This window comes from Geotrypetes seraphini, chromosome 1 (assembly GCF_902459505.1).
Source record: "Geotrypetes seraphini chromosome 1, aGeoSer1.1, whole genome shotgun sequence".
NCBI lineage: Eukaryota > Metazoa > Chordata > Amphibia > Gymnophiona > Dermophiidae > Geotrypetes > Geotrypetes seraphini.
The window spans coordinates 132,703,853-132,730,245 of NC_047084.1; the positions used below are offsets into that span (position 1 = coordinate 132,703,853).

The following is a 26,393-nucleotide window of genomic DNA, read 5'->3' on the forward strand; positions in this document are numbered from 1 at the left end:
CAAACATTTTTTCCCTATCTCCCCTCAGATTTTGCAGCTTGAATACTTAGCCTTGCATTTTTTAGCATTAAGTCTTAGCTGTCAAATTCTAGACCATTCTTCAAGCTTTGCTAGAGCCCTCCTGATTATTGCAGATATTGGTTTCATCTGCAAACAGGCAAATTTTATCAAACAGCCCTTCTTCAGAATTGCTTACAAAAACATCAAAAAGAAGTAGAACAAGAACTATAATATCCCTTTCCTCAGAATGAACTCCATTTACCTCTACCCTTTGTCAATCTTCCATTCAACCAGTTTCTAATCTACTTTAAGACCAATGCCAAGGACACTCGGTTTATTTTTAAGTCGCTTATACAGAACTATGTAAGACTTTGCTAATGTCTATGTACACTACATCTAGTTTGCCCCCTTGAAATAATTATTTGGTCATCCTGTCAAAGAAATGAATCAGATGGGCTGACAAGACTTATCTAGCAAAACTATGCTGCCTTAGATCTTGCAAGCCATTGGTTTCCAGAAACTTCTCTATTCTCTGTTTTAGAAGTGTTAACATTAAGTCACTCACCACAGAGATCAGACTTAGAATTGCCGCTGCTGGGTCAGATCAGTGGTCCATTATTGGCCTGTAGTTCTCAACCTCCTCCTTACTTCTGCTTTTAGGGAGAGGGGCCACATCTGCCCTTTTTTCAGTCCTCTGGAGCCACTCCTGACCCTAGAGAAGCATGGAAAAGATCAGATTCACCTTTAGTGTAGCTAGCTCCTTATGAACACAATCTTCTGAAAATCATTCAAGGTCTACCATACTGTAATACCACTACTAATCATTTCTATAGTGCTACTAGCCATGTGCAGAGCTTTGCATTTGCCTTCTGTTGTCCTTCTTCTGGCCTAGAAGGATGCTAGATTGCATAGGGAGAGGTATGGCCAGTAGGAAAGGGAGAGGTATGGCCAGTAGGGGAAAAGAGGTATTGATGCCTCTGTATAAGACTGGTGAGCCCTCATTTAGAATATTTTGTACAATTCTGGAGGCTGCACCTTCAAAGAGATATAAAAAGGATGGAGTCGGTCCAGGAGCTACTGAAGGCTACTGAAATGGTGTGTGGTCTTCATCATAAGGCGTATGGGGACAGACTTAAAGATCTCAATCTGTTTACTTTGGAAGAAAGGTGGGAAAGGGGAGATATGATAGAGACGTTTAAATACCTACCATGATGTAAATGTGCATAAGTCGAGTCTTTCATTTGAAAGGAAGCTCTGCAATGAGAGGGCATAAGATGAAGTTAAGAGGTGATAGGCTCCGGCGTAATCTGAGGAAAACTTTTTCACAGATAGGGTGGTAGATGTTTGGAACAGTCTCCTGGAAAAGGTGGTGGAGACAGAGTCTGTGTCTGAATTCAAGAAAGCATGGGATAGGCACGTGGGATCTCTTAAAGAGATAATGGTTACTGTGGATGGACAGACTGGATGGGCCATTTGGCCTTTATCTGCCGTCATGTTTCTATGAATCCCAGAATGCCACTAAATCCAAGTCAGCATCTTCCATGATAGCCTACAGTATATACATTCTTTTTTAAATTTACTTCTTTAAACAATATTCATCTCCACATGTTGTACACTCATACTATATGAAATAAAACAGTTTTGGTTAATTAATTATGTTGCAATTATTTACAAACTCCCGTGCAATTCCCCTTCAGCTTATGGAAATCATAATATCAAGAGTTACAAATTGCCGCCCTCTGTTTGGATCTGGATGATCCTTATTAGCTATGACACGAGATATAGAAAACATGAACCAGTAGGATCCTACTCCATGTGCACTAATTGCTGACCTGGTGGTGGTGTTTTAATAGTGTCAGGAATGAGGACCAGCAGTAAAGTGTGTCATTGGTGAAAGTTAGGTCTATGTATTTTAAAATACTGCTTTGTAAAGAGGTACCTAATACAGAGTAACAAGGTATAAATTCTACTCTCTGTAAACGCGTTCCTGTAATTTTTTTTTAGATGTCCTAGGCTGGACGGAGCTTGCACGATGAGTCCATGCCAACATGGTGGCTCCTGTGTGGATTACTGGTCATGGCAGCAGTGCAGTTGCAAAGACGGATTTGCTGGAAATCACTGTGAAAAATGTATGTGGATCTACCCCCTTCCCCACCCCTTCAGTGGGTAAAGCTGTACTTTGTTGATATAGTTTGTTACACACTGCAACCAAATCAATGGGGGAACATCAAAGATAATAATAAGAATAATAATTTTATTCTTATATACTGCCATACCGAAAAAGTTCTAGGCGGTTCACAACAAGGTGAGCTAATACATGGGATAAAGATAAAATACAAATTAGACTAATGGACTTACAAACAGATAAAGACAGAAAGCATTTACAATGCAGAAAATACCGGCATGGCAGGGAAACGACAGGATTTTATGGAGGGATATGAAAACAAGTGCACTCTACATGTGGTCTTTTTGGCGTGACTCAAAGAAAAATGAGACACAAGATAACCTGGTAACTCTGGTTAAATGCTATAAAGATTCATGCACATAATGGGGGTCATTTCATGAGGTCATTTTTGCCCATAGGTGGCAACATGGTTCTTATCAAGTTGCACCAGTCATTGAAGTACATACGTGGGCATGCATGGACAATGCACATACTTCAATAATCTATACATGTAGGTGTAACATCCGCATCTGCAATAGTTTTTAAAGACAAACTGGTGCTTATTTGTCCATTTAAAATAGGCATCTTCCAGCCCACTTAACCTTCGAAAGTAAGAAGGTGTCTATGTAGGAGCTATTTCATAAAGACAAATAGAGTATGGGGTAGTGGTTAAAAGCTACAGCCTCAGTTGCTCCTTGTGACCCTGGGCAAGTCACTTAATCCCCCTCATTGCCCAGGTACTTTAGATAGATTGTGAACCTGCCAGAACAGACAGGGAAAATTGCTTGAATACCAGAATAAATTCACATAAACCTTTGTGAGCTCCCCTGTGAAACTGGTATGGAACAGGGGTAGGCAATTCCTGTCCTCAAGAGCCACAGGCAGGTCAGGTTTTCAGGATATTCACAATAAATATGCATGAGATAGATTTGCATCTCAAGGAGGCAGTGCATGCAAATCCATCTCATACATATTCATTATGGATATCCTGAAAACCTGAACTGCCTATGGCTCTCGAGGACTGGAATTGCCTACCTCTGGTATAGAAAATTGAATAAATAAATAAATGCTAATGAAAATGGTAGAAATTGCATATATCACATCCCTTTCCCTTATGCTAGTGTTTTATAATGTAATCTGGCTGTCCAATATTATCATAGACTCTGTTCCCACCATGCCTCTTCAGAGTATCTAAATCAGGGCTACTGGCAGGCCAGGTTTTCAGGATATCCACAATGAATATGCAAATCTCTCTCTCATTACATTACATTAGTGATTTTTATTCCGCCATTATCTTGCGGTTCAAGGCGGATTACGAAAGAGGATTTCTGGACATGGCCAGAGATGTTACAGAGTAGAACGAGTTGCTTCAGAGGATTGAAATGTTTCATGGATTTCTTTTCTGAAAGTTTTGTAGTCTGGGATCGCGATTAGTAGATTGGAGAGTTGGTGGTCTAGTTTTGCTGCCTGTGTGGCTAGAAGGCCATCGTACAGTTTTTTTCTGTTAGATGTCTCTGATTGGAGGGAATGTGAATGGTGTCTGGGTTCTCCTGTGTCTGGTTGTGGTAGTTTGGATTAGGCGGTTGTTCAAGTAGACTGGGCTGTCACCATTTATGGATTTAAATAATAGACAGTAGAATTGAAATAGTATTCTTGCTTGTATTGGGAGCCAATGTGAGTCGAGGTATGCCTCGGTGATGTGGTCGTGTTTTCTTGTGGATATCCTGAAAATCTGGCCTGCCAGTAGATCTCAAGGACTGGACTTGGGCAGCCCTGATCTAAATGGAGGTAGAATTCCCCTCCCTTTTATGAAAATGACTATAAAATCACCTCAGGTATGCTTGAAGTTATTTAAGGCACTTTATGTATCTAATGGAAAGGTTAAAGGTCATAGTTAATGGTTTGATGGTTTTGATTTTCTTAAAACAGTTTTCAGAAGCACCATTTACCCTGTTCAACAGCAGAATCCTCCATTTGCAAAAGGCTTGATATGCACAGGAGTTCCTCTGCTACCTCAGCCCAGCTGCTTCCCTCCGTTTCTTTTGGTCTGCCAGGGATATTGATGCATGTGCTTGAAAGCTGCCTTGCTTTTCAGGTTTTCTTAAAAAAATCTTTTACTATCTTATCACTTATGTACGTTTTCTTAACTTCATCACTCTAATCAAAGCCGGATACCCTAAGCACAGTCCAATGATGGCTCTTCCATTGCTTAACTGAAAAGACATTAAAACTCAATAAGTGCTGAGAAATATAATTATTGTACGAAACAAAATTTCATATATATTTATAATGATTAGAAAACCACTGAAATTCATGTTGGGGGAGGGTTCACACATACATACCAGAGAAGTAAGGATCCATCCTGGAGAAACAAATAAAACCCACACTTCTGAGCCTAAGGTAAGTACCCATAGCATACACAAAAAAACAAGTGCCACACTAACGGGGATAGGCATATCATCACAAATTTGGAGAGCAATGTATGTTAATGCACACAGCTTGGGCAACAAAATCCTGGAACTAGAAACAGAAATAAGGGATGCTGACCTTGACATAGTAGCGATATCCGAGACCTGGTTCACAGACTCACATGGGTGGGATATGGTTATACCAGGATACAATCTACTTCGTCGGGACAGAGAGGGCAAATTAGGAGGGGGGGTAGCACTATACACTAAGGATAATATCAAAACTACCAGGATCACAGAGGTTAGATACACAGGGGAATCACTTTGGGTAAACCTTGCCAGAGGGAACGAAAAATGCCTTTACCTCGGTGTGGTGTACAGGCCTCCGAGACAAAAGGAAGACAAAGACAAAGAATTGATTGAGGACATAGAGAACATCACTTTGCGTGGTGACACAGTACTATTAGGCGACTTCAACATGCCAGATGCTGACTGGAACACCCTCTCAGCAACTACGAGCGGTAGCAAAAGAATAGTAACCTCCATTAAGGGTGCACAACTAAAACAAATGGTATTAGAGCCCACCAGAGAAAAAGCAATACTGGACCTGGTACTCACAAATGGAGACAGTGTCTCGGAAGTATCAGTGGGAGACACGCTGGCCTCCAGTGACCACAACATGGTATGGCTCAACCTCAGAAAAGGCTTCTCTAAATCAAACACAGCAACGAGGGTCCTCAACTTTAGGGAGGCAGATTTCAACCACATGAGAGACTTTGTCCATCAAGAGCTGCAAAACCATGCAGAAACTGACAATCCGGAAACTATGTGGTCAAATCTAAAATCCATCCTGAACGAAGCATCTAGCCGCTACGTAAAAACAGTAAGCAAACGCCGGAGAAACAAAAAACCACAATGGTTCAACAAGGAAATTTCGGACCTCATTAAAATGAAAAAAGAAACATTTATCAACTACAAACATCTTGGGAAAAGGGAGGCAAAAGAAGACTTTCTGGCCAGATCTAAGGCTGTCAAAAAGGCAGTCAGGGAAGCCAAACTTCAAACAGAGGAAGATCTAGCACGGAACATTAAAAAAGGGGACAAATCCTTCTTTAGGTACATTAGCGACAGGAAGAGAAACAAAAATGGAATAGAACGCCTTAGGCAATCAGATGGAAACTACGCAGAATCTGATACTACCAAGGCAGAACTGCTAAACGAATACTTCTGCTCAGTATTCACCTGTGAAGCGCCAGGAGATGGTCCACAACTACAAATAAGAGACAGCCAAAATGACCTGTTTCGCGATTACGAATTTACACCTAGTAGCGTCTACCACGAACTTTCAAGACTCAAAGTTGACAAAGCCATGGGGCCAGACAATCTACACCCCAGGGTACTCAGAGAGCTGAGTGAAGTTCTGGCTGAACCACTATCTGTACTCTTCAATCTTTCCATGCGCACGGGAAAAGTACCCCTAGACTGGAAAACAGCTAACGTAATTCCACTCCACAAAAAGGGATGCAGAACAGAGACAGGAAATTACAGACCGGTGAGTCTTACATCCATAGTGTGCAAACTCATGGAAACACTGATCAAACAGGAACTTGACAAAATTCTAGACGAAGAAAGTTTACGTGATCCACATCAACACGGATTTACCAGGGGAAGGTCCTGCCAATCTAATCTGATTGACTTCTTTGATTGGGTGACCAGACATCTGGATGCCGGTGAGTCCCTTGACGTGATATATTTGGACTTCAGCAAAGCTTTTGATAGCGTCCCACACCGCAGGCTGTTGAACAAACTAAAATCAATGGGATTAGGGGATACATTCACTACATGGGTAAAGGATTGGCTAGATGGTAGGCTTCAAAGGGTGATGGTAAACGGTACCCCCTCCAAAACGTCAGCAGTGATGAGTGGAGTACCTCAGGGCTCCGTCTTAGGGCCGATTCTATTTAATTTATTCATAGGAGATTTAACCCAAGGACTTAGAGGAAAAGTATCACTGTTTGCCGACGATGCCAAACTATGCAACATAGTTGGCAAAAGCAGTGTGCCTGACTTTATGACGCAGGACCTAAGACAGCTCGAGCAGTGGTCATCAACTTGGCAGCTAGGCTTCAATGCTAAAAAATGTAAAATAATGCATCTAGGCAAAAAAAATCCACACAGAACTTACACACTAAATGGTGAAACCTTGTCCAGGACCACGATGGAACGTGATTTAGGAGTGATCATTAGTGACGATATGAAGGCTGCCAATCAAGTAGAGAAGGCTTCGTCCAAGGCAAGACAAATGATGGGCTGTATCCGTAGGGGTTTTGTCAGCAGAAAACCTGAAGTAATAATGCCACTGTACAGATCCATGGTGAGACCTCATCTCGAGTATTGTGTTCAATTCTGGAGACCACACTACCGAAAAGATGTGTTGAGAATTGAGTCGGTTCAGCGAATGGCTACCAGGATGGTTTTGGGGCTCAGGGATCTCACGTATGAAGAAAGGTTAAAAAAACTGCGGATGTACTCATTGGAGGAGCGAAGACAGAGAGGAGACATGATTGAAACCTTCAAGTATATTACTGGGCGTATAGTGGTGAAAGATGATATCTTCAGTCTTACGGGGCCCTCGGTAACCAGAGGACATTCGCTGAAAATCAGAGGAGGGAAATTTCAGGGTGATGCTAGGAAGTACTTCTTCACCGAGAGGGTGGTCGATCATTGGAACGAGCTGCCTCAGCGGGTGATTGAGGCCAGCAGCGTGTTAGATTTCAAGAGGAAATGGGATATTCATGTGGGATCTCTAGGAGAGTAAGAATCAGGGAGAGGGTCACTGGTATGGGCAGACTCGATGGGCTATGGCCCTTTTCTGCCGTCAATTTCTATGTTTCTATGATAGAAACATAGAAGATGACGGCAGAAAAGGGCTACAGCCCATCAAGTCTGCCCACTCTGCTTACCCACCCCCTGTCTATGCCCTAATGACCCAATTTCTTTATCTTGACCCTCGTAGGGATCCCACATGGGTATCCCATTTATTCTTAAAGTCTGGCCGCTGTCTGCCTCGATCACCTGCACTGGAAGCTTGTTCCAATGATCAACCACTCTCTCTGTGAAGAAATACTTTCTGGTGTCGCCATGAAATTTTCTGCCCCTGAGTTTGAGCGGGTGCCCTCTTGTGGCCGAGGGTCCCTTGAGAAAGAAAATATCATCTTCCACTTCGACATGTCCCGTGAGGTACTTAAATGTTTCGATCATGTCTCCCCTCTCCCTACGTTCCTCGAGAGTGTAGAGCTGCAATATGTTCAGTCTCTCTTCGTACGATGGACCCTTGAGCCCCAAGATCATCCTGGTGGCCATCCGCTGAACCGATTCAATTCTGCGCACATCTTTACTGTAATGTGGCCTCCAGAATTGCACACAGTACTCCAGATGAGGTCTCACCATGGCCCTGTACAACGGCATTATGACTTCAGGCTTTCGGCTGACGAAACTTCTATTGATACAACCCAATATCTGCCTTGCCTTAGATGAAGCCTTCTCCACTTGATAATGGGTGTTGAGATGTCAGTGAAAGACTTAAGGGCATGATAGGCGGGGGAGGAGGGGTTTGTGGTGCCCCCTTCCCTTAGTGCCCTAAGCGAGTGCTTACTTTGCTTAATAGTTGACATGAAGGATTGTTTTCTTCATTGGTTATAGGCCTATAGCAGCTCACTAGTGTACTAACTGTTTGAAGATTTCTCCGTCATTTGATTTTCCTGTCAATTTTATTTCTCATATCAGAGAAGCAGACCAGCAATTTTATTCTAATTGCAAATAGAAAAGGTCTACCGCTGACCATCAGATTTTCTTGAAATATTTGGGATAAGACCACAAAGCCACAAAGTTTCAGACAACAAAATCTATGCACAGATATCACCCTGCTCAGAAGGAAAATTTCTTGCTTCCGATACAAAAATTTTGATGATTTTAACACAACGTTGTTTTCCACATTCACTCTCTACATGTAATACATTGGTCATCCCGGACCCCCAAGGAAGGAGTGTTTCTCCAAAACACAGACTGTGTTGGGTCCGTATTCCATGTATATGAGAGCCATTTTTTTTAAGGATTACAGTTTTGTATGCTTTAGAAATAAAGATTTCTGCACCTTGTACATTCCATTCTGCAGTTTCTTTTTTGTTTTCAGATATCACAAACACATTGGGCCAGATGCTAGCCCTAGACAAATTCCACATGAAACTCCAAATTGTTTGATTGATTGATTGAAAAAAATTAACACTAATTGAAGTTGCGTGTGGAATTCAGGGTTGCGTCTACCGACACCTACCTGAAAAGTTTGCGCGGTTAGAGATGGAGAATAAATGTGGTATGACTTAGGCGCTGGTAAATTAGGACAGGAAAACCCTGGCGCCTAACATTCTGAGGCTTAAGTCAAGTTAGGCGCCTGTAGGCGTGATTCTGTAAATGGTGCCTAGTGGTTGATTGGCAGCTAGGAGATAAGTGCTGCGAGGCCCCTTCGTGTCTAGAAAGACCTGAAAGGTAGGTGCCGGAAGTGTAGGCCGGGGTTTCAAAGGCCTATAGTTCTGGCACCCACCTTTCACAAGAATCACATCTACGGAGGTGCCTTATAACACCTAACGCAACTTCTGTCTTTAACCGCACGTACAGTGACGTAGACATAAGGTGCCTTTGTAGACAGGATAACAGCAGCCTTTTTGGAGGTGCCCTTAGGCGTGTACATTGTTTTTAACAGTACTTTAATTGGTTTTAAATTGGTGCAGCCAATTACTGTGCCAATTAAACCAATTCAATTAGGTGGCGGTCAAACGTCTACTGCTGCCTAACTTAGGATGCCGTTTTTAGAATCTGGCCCTTATTGAATACTAGCTGAACACCCGGCATTTCCCGGATATGTATGGATCAATTTTTACATGTCACCCCCTTCCCACCCCCACTGTTGCTTTCTTCTCTATAATATTACCAAAATCCGTCCTCTTCTCTCTGAACACACAACCAAAACCCTTGTCCATGCTCTCGTCACCTCACACTTAGACTACTGCAATGTACTTCTCTTGGGCCTCCCACGTGCCCATCTCTCGCCTCTTCAATCCGTTCAAAATGCTGCTGCGCGACTCATATTCCATAAGAGCCACTATTCTCACATTAACCTTCTCCTCAAGTCGCTTCATTGGCTCCCCGTCCATCTCCAAATACAACTTAAACTCCTCTTGCTGACTTACAAGTGCATTCGCTCTGAAGCCCCCATATCTCTCTTCACTTATCTCCCCTATGCTCCTCCCCTATGTTCATTAGGCAAGCCCCTCTTATCTGTACCTTTTTCTTCCACTGCCAAATCCAGACTCCATCCCTTCTTTCTTGCGGCACCGTGTGCCTGGAACAGGCTACCTGAATCAATACGTCGTGCTCCCTCCCTAGTAGTGTTCAAATCCAAGCTAAAAGCCCACTTTTTTGAATCTGTTTTCAACTCCTAACTCCCACTCACTGCTGTCAGATACCTATACCCACTATATCATTTCCTCTACCATAATCTCCCCAACCCCGAAACGTCTTGTCTAAATTAGATTGTAAGCTCTTCTGAGCAGGGACCATCTATTGTATGTTAAAATGTACAGCGCTGCGTATGCCTTTCAGCGCTTTAGAAATAATAAATAGTAGTAGTAGTAGTACAGTATTTTTTCCCAGATAGTACCGTTTCTCGCTCCATAAGATGCACCTGACCATAAGACGCACCCTAGATTTAGAGTAGGAAAGCAAGAAAAAAATTCTAAACCAAATTGTGTACTAATATATACCAGGCTTTGTACCCAGCCCCTCTTACTCCCTGCCAGGCTCTGCACCCAACTTCACACTCCTTGCCAGGCTCTGCACCCTGTCTCCCCTTCCCTGCCAGGCTCTACACCCTATTCCTTTCATTTTTCATATACTCACAATACATACAGCAGATACAAATTCTCAAAACTGACACATTTTGATCAATAATTGAAACTAAAATCATTTTTCCTACCTTTGTTGTCTGGTGATTTCATGAGTCTCCTTCCTTCCTTCCTTTCTTCACACAGGCCCACCAATTGTCCCTTTCTATTCCCTCACTCCCATGTCCTGAGTTTGTGTCCCTTCCCCCGCACTGCCTTCCAGCCTTTGTCCTCTATCCCTCCCTGCCATGCCAAAGCATGCATCCCTCCCTGCCGCGCCAAAGCCTGCCTACCCGCCACTGATTTCTCTTCCTCTGCCCCCGGTCTGCCGCCACTCGACGCAACTCCAGGAAGGTAAGAGAAGAGCTAGCATTTAGCACCAGTCGTGTAGTTATGGCGCAGCGGCAACAGGCAGACAGGCGACGAGCAGTGGCGGGGGGGCGGGGGGCAGTCAGCTCGCGTACCCCCAACAACGGGACATTTAAAAAGGTACGATGGGGTGGGTGGGGGTATTTTCAAAATTTATCTTTGCTGCATAAGACGCACCAACATTTCCACCCACTTTTGGGTGGAATAAAGAATGTCTTATGGAGTGAAAAATACAGTAAGTCATATGTGTACCAAGTTTGTTTGAAATCTCTCCATTTGTTTCAGAGTTATGCTGAGTATTCATCTCAGCGAGCCCGAAAACTTTGGGGTAGACACTAAAATCTTTTGTTTTCAATAATTTTTACATCACCCCCTTCCCACCCCACAGTATTTTTCCCGTGCGTTTCAGAGTTATGCTGGAACATACACACACAGATACAATGTCTGATTTTTCTGCTTCTGCAGTTTGTGTGAAAGATGCTGTATTTAAACCAGCTCCTCTGTGTGAGCGATTTGGTCTTTATAACGTCCTATTCATTTTCTTTCTTTTCAGACATTACGGCTGACACTGCCTTATCACTCGAAGGCAAAGGTCGCCTGGATTACTCCATGAACCAAAACATGAAGCGGGACCATCTGCTGAGGCAGAGTATTCAAAGCAGCACTTCTGAGCCCCCAAGTCTGAACCGCTTGGAAGTGAGGTTCAGGACAAGGCGTGAAAGTGGCCTTTTAATGCATATTCAGGAAAGCAGCAATTATACCACCATCAAAGTAAGATTAAAACAATGTTCAATTGATTTGTCTGTACTGGAGTGGAGGGTTAAATCACCTCTCCCGTTCTCCCTCTTTAATGAAATATTTGGCTGGGGAAAGGGGATGGGATGGGATATTTTGCAATCAAAGCAGTCTATGGGGTCTTTTACTAAGGCGTTTTAGCCAATTTAGCACATGCTAAATGCTAACGTGCCCATTATATTCTCTGAATGCGTAAGCATTTAGCATGTGCTAAATCAGCTAGTGTGCCTTAGTAAAAGACCCCCTATGTATTCTATATAGGTCCTTACTTTCTGCAGTGGGCATTGACCCCAGTTCCCTTGGGTCTCAGGCCACTGCACTTCCTGGGTACTCTTCCAGCATAAGATGTGTCTAACTTCTCTCCAGTCATGATCTGGGTCCCAAGAAGTTTCACCACTTTTCAGACTGTACACAATTGTCTAGAATAGATTTCAGGTAAAGACAGCATATTAGTTCTCATCATCAATAAAGATAAACGATTCTAGTTTCAAAAGAGTTGTGTTACAGGATGGAAGAAACAGAGCTTTCTTTCCATATACCAACTTTATATTTTCTCCAGTTTACATCAACCTCTCTCTCTGGTGCTGTATCGCGTATACATCCAATCCAATCCTTTGGTTTTATATACCGATTCATCCTTCATAGAAGCTCGACTCAGTTTACAGATATTAAGAATTGTAACAAAAGATATTCGTGATTAACAGATAATCTCAGATGGAAGCTCATTCCAAATCTTTGTGAATCAAAAAGTGAAGGAATGACAGAAATTAGCTGTAGTTTTTATATTCTTTAAGGAGGGAAAGCTGAGTTTATATTTGTGAGCACTTCTGGAATTCGATGGCAAAAAAGAATTAAAGGAAATAGAGACAAGAGGGGAGAAAATCCCGTACATAATTTTAAAAATTATGCTAACATATTTAAAATGTATTCTACAATAAACTGGAAGCCAGTGGAGTGCCTTTAGCAAAGGAGTAACGTAATCATATTTACGTTTAGCAAAGATCAATTTTGCTACTGTATTTTGGATGAGTTGCAATCTTTTTAGGTTGCATTTGCTCAAACATATGTAAAGTGAATTAACATAGTCTAGTTGGGATAAAATAACAGTTTAAACCAGAACACTAAAGTGTTGTTGGAAAAATAGATGTCGAACCCGTCTGAGCATCCGAAGACTGAAAAACCATTTTTTTGTCACATTTTGGCTAGAATAAGTCTTAACAGAAATTTTGGCAGTTGGAACCCAAGCACAGTACCGGGTAAAGCTTTGGATTCTTGCCCAGAAATAGCTAAGAAGAAAAATTACAAAAAATAAAATAAAAATAAAAAAAATTTAAATTGAATCAGGTTGGGCAGACTGGATGGACCATTCGGGTCTTTATTTGCCGTCATCTACTATGTTACTATGTATTGTTAATTTGAGGGGAGAAAGAAAGTGTGGAATCCAAAATAAAACCCAAAACTCTGGAAGTGAACTCAATCTTCAATAAATCTCCTGAATTCAGTTGTACAGATGAAGGTAATAACTCTATCTTAGGCCCAAACCACAGTAAGTTTGTTTTTTGTAGTTTCGAACCAAAGAAAAACCGAACCTGGATTCTTGAGTTGATATTAGCTGTTAAATTATTTAGCGAAGGATCAACTTCAAGCAGGATCAAGATGTCGTCTGCATAGGTGTATATTGATTCAATTGAAAATAATTTCAGATATTGCAGTGTCGACATGTAAATATTAAACAAATGGGAGACAAAGGTGATCCCTGCGGCCCTCCACAGGCCTGAGGATCTTGTGGGATGGGCTGGAGAAGGGCGGGCCCATCTTATTTCGCAGGCCAGATGTGGGAGACCGGCCAACATTTCACAGTTAGTGGGGGGGTACTGGGGGGTCTCTGCATGTGAGGGGGAGCTCTCCCGACAGGATGGTTTGGGCACCCTCCTGCCGGCAATCGTAATGGGGGGGAACTCTCCCGGCAGGAGGGGTTGGGCACCCTCCTGCTGGCGATCATAGGGGGGTAGGAACTCTCCCGGCAGGAGGGGTTGGGCACCCTCCTGCTTCGTTCGTTCAGGGGGGAGACTGACAGCCACAGCCGCTATATTAATAGCGGCAGAGAAATCCCTTGCCACGATAAATCTAGCGGCCGCGTCTATTTACAGTGTAGGCCAGCATTTTGTTGGCTTACATTGTAAGCGTCTCCCGCTCTACTAGGGAGACACGTAGGGCTGCCTAGGTTCGCCTAATTCTACCGCCTAGGGCAATCTTAGGCAGGCTTCCGGGCCTCCCTAGGCTCCCAGAGGTGCCTTCAATATAGGCGGCCTGCCTGGAGAGCATGTATAAAAAAAACATGTGTCCCGATTGGCTGATTAGACAGCTGTAGGACGCCTACAGCTGCCTACAATGGGAACACAGTTTATAGAATCTGGACCTTTGTGTCTTATTAATAGAATTGCTCTGGAATATGATCTGACTTAAAAAATAAAGAGCCTCCAAACTTATCTTAAAGTTTTTTCATCACTCCAATCTTGACAGTACCCGTTTCACCAAACTTGAGTTGGCTTCTTCTGGGGATGCATACAGGACTGAAATAAACAGGACTGACTCAAAAGATCGTGATAACATCAGCTCCAAATCCTGAAAATGTATTCCTTCAGTGACGCCATTATGTGTGGGTTCAAGGACAGCATATAGAGTCCCTGTCCTGCCATTTCTGTGTCTTTCTTATTTGGTGGAGGATGGGCTGGGAAGGGCTTCAATGGCTGGGAGGGTGTAGATGGGCTGGAGTAGGTTTTAATGGAGATTTCGGCAGTAGGAACCCAAGCACAGTACTAGGTAAAGCTTTGGATTCTTGCCCAGAAATAGCTAAGAAGAAAAAATTTAAATTGAATCAGGTTGGGCAGACTGGATGGACCATTCAGGTCTTTATTTGCCGTCATCTACTATGTTACTCCTACTCCCAATCACATGCTGCTTCTCTGCTTTTGGGCAGTGGCCAGGAGTAAAAGGTTTCCAGAAGGTATGGTAGCTAGCCTAATTTTCTCTCTGCTATCCCCATCCCAAACCAGTTTGTATTTTAATTGTCAGAAATAGCACTACATGTTAAGGCAGCAAGATTTGAGTGTTGACTATGTATACTGTATATCCTGTGTGTGCCTCATAAGAATTGCCGCTGCTGGGTCAGACCAGTAGTCCGCGGTGGCCCTTAGGTCAAAGACCAGCGCCCTAACTGAGACTAGTCTTACCTGCGGACGTTCTGGTTCAGCAGGAACTTGTCTAACTTTGTCTTGAATCCCTGGAGGGTGTTTTCCCCTATGACAGACTCCGGAAGAGCGTTCCAGTTTTCCACCACTCTCTGGGTGAAGAAGAACTTCCTTATGTTCGTACGGAATCTATCCCCTTTCACTTTTAGAGAGTGCCCTCTCGTTCTCCCAGTTCCAAAAGGCAACATAGAAAACAAGAGTTATTCTCATGCCCTCCTATCCTCTTCCTCACTTAGGTAAAGTTCAGTAATAATCATCTGTGCCCGTGAAAGAACCCAGTTGTATCCTAAACAATGACTACGGTAATCCCCTTTGGCTGAACATAAGATGTGAATCGAAGCGAAGTATGTGGTGATGGTGGTCCTGTATCCCTAGGGGCTTCAAACTTCTGTCTCATGGATGGTGCCTAGTGTGTAACCTGGGCACTAGGCTAGCCCTGCCTGCTGTGCTTGGCTCGGTGTGAAAAGAATGTATTCTGGCTGGGAACGGTTGGGTGATATCACTAGTCATGTGTTTGCGAATTCCTTCCCTGCACAGCTCTGCATATCTTAACTATCCCAAGAGCTGCTGATGGGTTTAGCCACAGGCTGTAACTCGGTCAGTCCTGCCATAATTTTAAATGAGTCCAACAGTGATGCTGGCAAACCGCTTTATTGGATAACACAATAGCCAGAAGCTGAAAGCTCTCTTCATTCTGGGATGCTGAGTCCAAGAGTAAACCGTGATATTGATGCCTGAGTTCCACTCTGTTTCTCTTGCAAAGAAATGAATATGCTTTGGGGATTTCCATCCTCAAGATTACTTAGCTAATTGTTCAGGGAATTTCAATCATGTTCAATAACCATTGTACTGTAAAGCAGAACTAGGGTTTGGTTGGTTGTTTATGCTTTGGGCTGGTTTTTCCTGTATTTAATTATTTTTGCTGTTGCTTCTTTGTATGAAAATTTTTGTGCCATGTTGTATTGTCTTTGTTTATACAGTTTGTTTCACTTCAATTGCATTCCAATTTGATCATTTTAAGAAAAGTGGATAATTAAATCCAGAATGTAAACAGTCAGGTAAATTCAGAGATTGTACAATTTGAAAGTCAAGGGTTTGCTACAGGAATATACAAACAACACTACACTCAATAATGTGCCAAAAAATCCTAATATAGAAACAACAAAGAAGCACAACCTGTTGTGACAGGAATATACAAAGCTTAGTTCAAGGGTAAATAGCATAACAAAAAGACACATTACTCCTGATGGACTTCTGCGCAACTGCACAGCACAGAATTTGCACAAAATTCCCCATCTGTGCAGAATTCTGCACAAATCTTCTGTTCTGCCCCTGTTCCCATCCTCTCCTCCTTCCCCGCATGAGTCTGGCTTCTCTCTCTCTGACCCCTCCCCCTCACACTAAGATCCAACAAACCTACAGCCTCCCAAAGAAGCAGCAGTGGCGACTGCCGGCCAGCAGAGGCAGCGCTGTAAACAGGCAATTTACAGCTGGCCCCGCCTCTGCTGCATCACTTCCTGTAGATGGATGACGTGGCAGAGGGAAAGCCCCAGCAGGGCCGGCTATGAGCACCCTGTTCACAGCGCTGCCTCTACCGATTGGCTGCTACTGCAGCTTTGGAAGGCCTACAGATATGACGGATTGCACAGGGTGGGGGGTTGGTTGGTCAGAGAGGCCAGACCTGCGTCGGGGAAGGGAAATGGATGCTAGACCAAAATTTGGAAGGAGGATACATGAATGCTAGGCATGTGGGGAGTGAAAGAAGAGGGGACATGGATCCTGGACTGCAAGTGGGGGGAGGGGGGAGACAGGACATGGATTCTAGACTACAAGTGAGGGAGGAAGAGGAGGGGACATGGATGCTGGACTACAAGTGGGGGGAGGAGGAGACAGGATGCTAAACCTGCAGGGAGATGAGGGGAGGGGACATGAATAATGGACCAGTAAGTAGAGGGAAAAGGGGATGATATGGAAACTCAGGCCAGAAAAGGGGCCAGAAGGAAGAGATGCTTAATCGTAGCGAAAGGAAGAAATAGAGTGATGCCAGACTATGGTGAGTGGGGAAGGAATTCAGGGTGCAAGTGAGAGAGGTAGTGAGTGGGTGAGGGGACATGGATGCTGGACCTGCAAGGGGAGGTTGGGGGAGTGGTAGAAAGAGTGGCCAAGAGCAGAAATGGGGTGGAAAGGGAGGAAGAGATTCTTAGCCAGTGGAGAGAGCGGGAGAGAGATGCCAGATTGTGGGGGCCAAGTAAGGGATTCAGGGTGCAAGTGAGAGAGGGGTGGGATATAGAGGGAGACAGAACTGCAGTTGGAGTGAGAGAGGGAACTGAGAAGGCTGGAACCAGAGAGAGGAAAAGGCAGGAATGAATTTTAGGCCTCAGGACAGGAGAATTCTACGCAATACAGTGCAAATAAATTTTACAGAATTTTGAAATATTGTGTGCAGAATTTTCAAAATTTTTGCACAGATATCTGCAAGGAGTAACATATGTACTTAAAAAGTTTACAGGATGAAATATTGGATACTTGTATAAGCTATATAATATATTGTAATTAAATAACTGGATAATAATATCAATTACTACATGCTGATGTAACGACTGGGCATGCCAATACCTGTTTGTGCTAGTTCCATTAGGGAATAGGCTTTCCCCATGTACTATTATAATAGTAACTTTATTTTTGTATACCGCCATACCCAGGGAGTTCTAGGCGGTTCACATTTGTTAGTCAAAGTTACAAGCAGTTCATGACAATTGAACAAAGTTACAAGCAACAAAGTAGTTGAGGTTGGATAGAGAGGGAACGAGTAGGTCAAGGAGGAGGAATATGGGGAATGTAGGTTGGGGGTAGTACAGAAGAGGGGGAGTTGTAGGTTTTGGTTCGTTGAGGGGGGCGATTAAGGGTCGTGTCCATTGAATAGATGGACACTTATCATTTCAATAGTGCTGTATATTAGCATGTAAGAGACAATCCCATGTAGCATCAAGGTACCTTAAGTGAGGCACCTATGTATAGAATTGTCCTCTTAATACTGAACCGCTGCAAAAGTAGTCCATATGAAGTTAGATTAGTTATTGCAGATTTGTAAAACGCTTAGAAATCTTGGATTTGCGTTTAATCAAAATTTAATAAACTTGATATAGCACCTAATCCGATGACAGGTCAAAGCAAGTTTACGAAATGCAAATCAAGATATAAAAATTAGGGAAGGAAAGGGAAAGCCATAGACACAGGAATGCCATGTGGTCTACATGCATCAAATTAGGTCCCCAAATGTTCTGAAGCACCACCAAAAGTTATGTTCTCCTTTTCCCCATATCATCCCTATCCTTCAGCATGCAGCCAGCAGGAGATGGGCAAGCAATAAAAGTTTAGGCAATAAAATTCTGGAACTGGAGATCGAAATAATAAATGCTGACCTAGATGTGGTGGCGATTTCCGAAAGTTGGTTCACGGACTCTCATGGGTGGGATATGGCTATACCGGGTTACAACTTACTTCGTCAAGACAGGGAGGGCAAGTTAGGAGGAGGGGTAGCGCTATACACTAGGGAGGACATTAAAACTACGAGAATCACGGAGGTCAAGTACACCGGGGAATCCCTCTGGGTAAACCTAGCCAGAGGCAAAGATAAGTGTCTGTATCTTGGTGTAATATACAGACCACCAAGACAGCTGGAAAACAAAGACATAGAATTAATCCAAGACATAGAGAATATCACTTTAAGGGGGGACACTGTACTGCTAGGGGACTTCAACATGCCCAATGCAGATTGGAACACGCTCACAGCGAGAACCAGCACCAGCAGAAGGCTATTATCCACCATTAAAGGAGCACAACTGAAACAACTGGTATTGGTCATCAGAGAGCGATTAACTAGGGGGGTGGTTCAGTGGAGTGGGCAGACTCGATGGGCCTCGGCCTTTTTCTGCCGTCACTTTCTATGTTTCTAAGCAGTATCTATAGAAACATAGAAGATGACGGCAGAAAAGGGCTATAGCCCATCAAGTCTGCCCACCCTACTGACCCATCCTATTAAGTCTATACCTAGCGACCGATATTCCAGTTCGACCCTCGTAGGGATCCCACATAGGTATCCCATTTATTCTTAAAGTCCAGCACGCTGCTGGCCTCGATCACCTGCGCTGGAAGCTCATTCCAACGGTCAACCACTCTTTCTGTGAAGAAATACTTCCTGATGTCGCTATGAAATTTCCCGCCTCTGAGTTTGAGCGCATGCCCTCTAGTGGCAGAGGGTCCCCTGAGAAAGAAGATATCATCTTCCACCTCGATACGTCCTGTGATGTATTTAAATGTCTCAATCATGGCTCTCCTCTCCCTACGTTCTTCTAGAGTGTAGAGCTGTAGTTTGTTTAGTCTCTCCTCGTACGAGAGACCTTTGAGACCCGAGATCCTCCTGGTGGCCATCCGTTGAACCGACTCGACTCTAAGCACATCTTTACGGTAATGTGGCCTCCAGAATTGTACACAGTATTCCAGATGAGGTCTCACCATGGTTCTGTACAATGGCATTATGACTTCAGGCTTCTTGCTGACAAAGCTTCTACTGATACATCCCATCATCTGCCTTGCTTTAGATGAAGCCTTCTCCACTTGATTGGCAGTTTTCATGTCTGCACTGATGATTACTCCTAGGTCTCGTTCCGCCGAAGTACAAGTTAAAGTTTCTCCATTCAAGGTGTAATTTCTGCATGGATTACCGCTACCGAGGTGCATAACCTTACATTTCCCAGCGTTAAAGCCCAACTGCCAGGTCGAGGACCATCTTTCCAATGTAAGCAGGTCCTGTGCCATACTCTCCTGTAAAGTACATTCCCTTACTATATTGCATAGTTTAGCGTCGTCGGCGAATAATGTTATTTTACCATGAAGCCCCTGAGTCAGATCTCCTCTATGGATTTCCTTCTATATGTAGAACCACATAGGGCTAGTGGGTCTCTTTAGACCATGGGGCCCTATGGTTCCAATTGCAAAGGAGGTAGCAAAAGCAAATGAGAACTCACAGATACATCCTGCCAGCTAGGGGCGCTAAAGTGGAGGTCATGAAAGAGGACTTTTCCATGGGCAGCTGCAGTACAGGCCTTCCCCCTCTTTGTGATGGCTGTAGCACTGGTTGACCTCTATCTCTCTCTGCTAATAACCCAACACACTAGTTAGAAATTCCTACTTCCAGAGGGTCTAAAATAAGGCTGAAAAGAGTTGAAACCAGTTTTCAGCTTTGGAAATCATGGGAATTTCTGGATGAAAATAGGTTTAAATTAATAGGGATAGTTTTTTTTTTAGCATTTTACTGTTATAATTCATTTTTTTTTATAGGTAAAGAGTGGGAAACTGCATTACATATCTGATGCAGGTATTGCTGGAAAAGTGGAGAGGAATGTCCCAGAGGTTTACGTAGCAGATGGCCAGTGGCATTCTCTTCTGATGGAAAAAAATGGGTCTACTACCAAGTTATCCGTGGACAGGACCTACAGCAGAGACATTGTCCATGTCACACAAGACTTTGGAGGCCTCAATGTTCTTACCATCTCCCTTGGAGGAATCCCACCAGGGCAGACTGCTCATAGCACTGATTCAGGTAAAGGTTGTTTTAACATTTATTCGGAATACAAGAGGATGGTATAAATAAAGAGGCTTTGCAGTAGAAACTCAAGAAAAGAAAGAAAATCCTTAGAAAAAGAAACATTGTTACCGTTCAAAAAAAATTAATATTTTTTAAAAGCATCAGATGTAGTAGGCTATTGAAGGAGCCTAAGGCATCCCCAGAAGCCTGTATCTTAAAAGCACCTGTTTGCCTTATAAAATTATTCCATATCCAGCTACATTAAGGGTTTTTTTAAATACCTGTGATTTGTTTGTGAATCTTGAATTAGAATATGTGTTCTAATGATTATGATTTAGCAGAGATGACAATATTTTGCTCAGAATTCTTTGTCATCAAGATGGAATTTCTGGTCTTGAACTGTGCTGAAAGTTTTTATGCTGAATATAAAAGTGGAAAAATAAAAAGCAAATACGGTATAAAATATGTAATTCTTCAATGAGAAAAATTAAAAAGAATGTAGACTGGAAATTGGGGGATAGTTTTATTTGGAGCAACAAAACAAGAAAAAGATTGTGGAACAGAAGATCAGATGTACCAGTTTGTAGTTTAATAAGTCTCCAAATAACTTAAAAACAATCCACAAAGGATGTTTACAGTCACAAGATAAAAACCAAATAATGTATAAAAGACAAATGACCCAACAGGGGCCGTGTTTTGGCAAAATAAAAATGCCTTCCTCAGGGGTCTTATGGAGTCCTAAAAGATTTAGAAAAAATAGATTAATATATTTAAAACAACCAAGAATAGGTGGAATCAGATGCACAATTTCTTGCTACTTGGTGGGAATTCCATGTGGTCCGCTTACCTTAGGGCTTAGCTTTCAGCCTTTGTAGTCTTTGAGCTTGTTTTTCATTACAAGCTCAGCCTAAGTGTTGTTAGTCTACATACCAGTTTTAGGTTCTCTTCACGGTAGGGTTTTTTTTATCACCAGTTGCTGCGGTAAAAGCTCTGACGCTCGTAGAGTTCCTATGAGCATTGGAGCTTTTACCGCAGCGTCCGGTGATAAAAAAAAACCCTAACGCGGAGGGGGCTTAAAATTGAAGTTGTGTGAGAAACCAATGAACTGCCAACTGCTGAAACATTTATTTGCTTGGCTTTCAAAAGAGTCACCGAATCCTTGAGTCTTGCAGCTTCATGGCAAATCAGTAATCTTCCTGAAAAAGGAAGGATTTTTGTATCCCGATACTTCCCATATAAAAGAAAACAATCACAGATGAAGCTAAATATTTTGAGCTTAATCTAGCTTTGCCCCTAGGTGTTTGTTAGCAAGGATTCTTAGTTGCAGATGTTTTCCTGTAGTGAAAACTCATCCTTCCTCCCATGAAGGAATGTAGACCAGTTGCCAAACTTCACCCAGTCCAGTCAATAGTCACATTTCCTACTGATCATTCTTCCATTCTGTGCTTATTCACAGGCTGCTTGAAAAATGTTTTTGACTAATTTGTATGAAAGCTGAAATCTGAATAGAGCATTTGCCCAACACTTGATTAATTGACCCAGCAACTGAGCTTAATCTACTGGTAATGGATTTCTCTAATACAGAATACAGCATTGATCACTGTTGTAAAAATGTCCCCCATGATTCGCCCATTTCCTGCCCCTTTTTTGGACTTGCACCTAGATTTGCATGTCTAATTCCTGGGGCCTGATTTGGGCATGCATTTCTGGAACACCCCTGAGCCACCCCCCTTCGGGGTTATATGCTATGGGATTTGGGTGCATATGTAAATCCCAACTGGTTGGCGCCCAATTATTGACTTTAATGGGCTTGTTAGCCAATTTCGTTGCCCACGCATCCAAGGGAGTACATACAAAACTAACCCATTTTGGAGGCACTGCCTTTCTTAAAATGACTCCCATAATGGAAGAAAACCTTGAAAATACAGACCCCTTTGTAGAATCCCAGGGACTAATTGAAGCGGGTTTTTTTCGAATAGATACACATTGCGCATGATGGAGACGATATGGACAAGCTTTAATTCATACTTTAGTACATGAGTTTTAGCGGATGCCCTCTTGTCGCCGTGGGACCCGTAAGAAAAAAATTTCTTCCTCCACCTCAATGCGGCCCGTGATGTATTTGAATGTTTCTATCATGTCCCCCCTTTCTCTGCGCTCTTCGAGAGAATAGAAGCGCAACCTGCTCAAACGTTCTTCATATGGGAGATCTTTAAGATCAGGCACTGTTTTCCACCGCCATATGTTATAAAATACATGCCGTCAGAAATGACGTGGGAACTTTCACAGAGGATGTTTTATTAAGGCTCTTACATAATTACTCGCTTTCTGTCTCTGGGAAAAATGGTTAGTCCTCAAAAAGGCATTTGCAGTAACACCATTAGCACACATTAGGGCTAAATAATATCAGTAATTTTGTGGAGGGAAAGGAAGTAGCATGAGGCGAAGAGTGGGCTCTACTGCTCTTAATTAGCCTGCTAAACGGTTAGCAAAAAATTGCCACATGAGCCCTTTACTGCTTATAAAATAGGTGTCGGTAAGTGCTCCCTTTTAAATGGCCAGAACATTTTACAGCTCCAGTAAAATTGGTCTTAGCATAGGGGGAAAAATCCGTGCAAGGGCTTTGTGGTAGACAACAGTATTAGTGTGTTCCAGCTTAGTCACAAGTATTGTAGCAATGCTAGCCTTTGGTTAATTGTCGTATCTGACTTTTAAACTTGAAGTCATGGTTCTTTATCTTTACTTTTCCAGGATTCGATGGCTGCATTGCCTATGTGAATTACAACAAAGAAAGCCTTCCTTTCAGTGGAAAGCACAGCCTTTTCAATATCTCCAAGATGGATCCATCAGTTAAGATTGGATGTCGAGGTCCTAATATTTGCTCTAGCAACCCTTGCTGGGGAGAATTAATGTGCATTAACCAGTGGTATGCGTTCAAGTGTGTCCCTCCAGGAGACTGCGCCTCCAGCCCTTGCCAGAATGGTGGTAGCTGTGAGCCAGGTTTACATTCCGGATTCACCTGCACTTGCCCAGAATCACACACAGGAAAAACATGCGAAACAGTGCTAGTTTGCCTTGGAATACTGTGTCCACAGGGTCACACTTGCAAGAGTGGAATCCATGGAGGACACGCATGCATCCTGAACCCACACAAGGAGGAACTCGTTCTGCCCCTCTGGGCTGTTCCCACTATTGTTGGCAGCTGCGCAACAATTCTGGCTCTGCTGGTCCTCAGTCTGATCCTGTGCAACCAGTGTCGAAAGAAGAAGATGGCCGTGCCAAAAGGTGAAAAGAAGCCCAAAGAAAAGAAAAAAAAGGGGAGTGAAAATGTTGCGTTTGATGATCCTGACAATATCCCACCTTATGGTGATGATTTGACTGTAAGAAAGCAGCCGGAAGGAAACCCTAAACCTGATATCATTGAAAGAGAAAACCCTTACCTAATCTATGATGAGACAGATATACCACGTAACACAGAGATAATACCCAGTGCCCCGCTAGCTGCTCCTGAGCCAGAGATAGAGCATTATGACATAGAAAATGCCAGTAGTATTGCACCTTCAGATGCAGACATCATTCAGCATTACAAACAGTTCCGGAGCCACACTCCTAAATTCTCTATCCAGAGACATAGTCCGCTTGGCTTTGCAAGGCAGTCTTCCATGCCACTGGGAAGCAGCAGCTTAACTTACCAGCCGTCATACAGTCAAGGGATAAGAACAACTTCCTTGAGCCACTCCACATGTCCAACTCCTAATCCTCTGTCTCGGCACAGCCCTGCTCCTTTTTCCAAATCTTCCACTTTCTACAGAAACAGTCCAGCCAGGGAACTGCATTTGCCTAGAAGAGAAAGTAATCCCTTGGAGATACACAGCGATGCCTGCCAGCCTGGTATCTTTAACTATGCCACTCGACTTGGCAGGAGAAGTAAAAGCCCTCAGACCATGGCAGCAGGTCACGGCTCAAGACCAGGAAGTCGCTTAAAACAACCCATCGGGCAGTTAAGTTTGGAAACGGGACCGCCAGTTGGACTCTCCATAGAAGAGGTTGAAAGACTTAACACCCCTCGTCCTAGAAATCCAAGCATATGTAGTGCTGATCATGGAAGGTCTTCCTCAGAAGAGGACTGCACTAGGCCCCTCTCAAGAGTAAGAAATCCAGCTGACGGCATCCCAGCTCCAGAATCTTCATCCGATAGTGACTCCCATGAGTCCTTTACATGCTCAGAAATGGAATATGACAGGGATAAACCCATGGTGTACTCCTCTAGAATGCCCAAATTATCTCAAGTCAATGAGTCAGATGCTGACGACGAAGACAATTATGGAGCGAGGTTGAAACCTAGGCGGTACAGCAGCCGCAGAGCTGAGGGAGGGCCCGTGGGCATGCAGTCAGCTGCAGCTATGCTTGTTGCTGAGAACTCATTGCCGTTGAAGCTTGGACAGTCAACTGGAAATTTCAACTGGGACAGCCTGTTGAACTGGGGGCCTGGTTTTGGGCACTATGTGGATGTTTTTAAAGATTTGGCATCACTCCCAGAGAAAACAGCAGCAAACGAAGCAAGCAAAAGTGGTACAGTCCAGTCCATTCCAAAAGATGGAGAACCCAAACAGTATATGTAGATAGTGTTGACAAAATAGTCCAACCATTGTATGTTGACATGTTACTGAAGTCAGCATTTGAGCGTCAGGCCAGTCTGAACTGATGGTTGGAAAAGACCGTTTAAAATAATAACCATTATGCTGCTGAAATGGACTCAAAAGAATTCTATAATTTAACTCTGCTTGGACAAATGCACGTGTGCATGCATTTCACGTTAAAACTAGACATTCAGCATGTGGCCTTTGAAAAGTGTTTTCTAATTACAACTGGTCAATTAGCGATTGTTAAATGAATAAAAAAAGAACTCATGAATTTTTGTAGAGGAGGAAGAGGAAGGATTGTCTTTTATATGTCGAATATTTTGTTTAGCAGTGCAGATTCCTGTTGGATTTGAATTTGTATTTTTTAAAGAGGTATTTGGCAATTTTTCAATCAAGGAATCCAGAATTAAAGTCACTGGGACTTAATTTAGTTTGTACTGTAAGAAAAGACAGTGCTTGGAATTTTTGTCCAAGAAAAAGGTGCTAAGAGAATGAAGCCAGACAGTATATTTGGAAATGCTTAACAATATTTGTAAAAGCTAGTCCAGTCCTTAAGAGATGTTTTTTCTATAGCCTGCGCCCTTTGCTTCCAACTGGAATGTAATTCGAAATTGTGAGGACAGCACTGCCTAGTCAACTTTGATGCAGCATTTTGACTTTATCTGTATTTCTTGAATACATATTATTTATTGTGCAAATTGGGCTGCATACTAGAATTCTGGGCATGCTGAACAGGTGAAAACAGAAGTAAACTGACAGAATAGATCCACGTGTGTCACCGTTAACCCTCCTTCCCATAAGAATGAGTTTGCCATCCTCGTCGTTACATGCAAAGCTGGAAGTTCTTTTGTACTGTGTAAAAAATTTTGAACAGTTTTTTTTTGTTGTTTTTTTTTACCGAAGCTGTGTTTTTGAAAATGATATTTTCCTATGCTAAATAGTTTTCTTACTTTCAGGGAAAGTAAGAAAAATATGGGTTTTTTACATTTGTTACTTATGTAACATTCATATTTTTCGCATTTTGATACAGCTGTAATATACTTGTATGCTTTCTCTGTCTAAATGCCAATAATAGAATTAAAATATTTATTTAAAATGTTGTGTGCACATTTATTTTCCTTAGTGTTGGTCATGGAAGGGTTATACGATCCTGTTCTAGGCTTATAAATCTGATATTCAGTGCTATGTAATTGGCCTCAAATGGCTTCTGCCGATTAAAAAGCGTTTGGTCAGCAAA

The 26,393-nt window shown here is 42.8% G+C and overlaps 1 protein-coding gene across 4 annotated transcripts in view; it reads left to right on the forward strand.

Annotated features, from left to right (window-relative positions):
- Positions 1-25,891, forward strand: part of FAT4 (FAT atypical cadherin 4) — a 320,456-nt gene extending 294,565 nt beyond the window's left edge. For all 4 annotated transcript variants that reach the window (XM_033938757.1, XM_033938746.1, XM_033938766.1 and 1 more), the window contains 4 exons: positions 2,005-2,129; positions 11,434-11,651; positions 20,267-20,528; positions 23,265-25,891. In XM_033938757.1, the coding sequence (XP_033794648.1) occupies positions 2,005-2,129; positions 11,434-11,651; positions 20,267-20,528; positions 23,265-25,135 (2,476 nt within the window). In that variant the 3' untranslated portion in view covers positions 25,136-25,891. The remainder of the gene's footprint in view (positions 1-2,004; positions 2,130-11,433; positions 11,652-20,266; positions 20,529-23,264) is intronic.
- Positions 25,892-26,393: the final 502 nt, after the last annotated feature.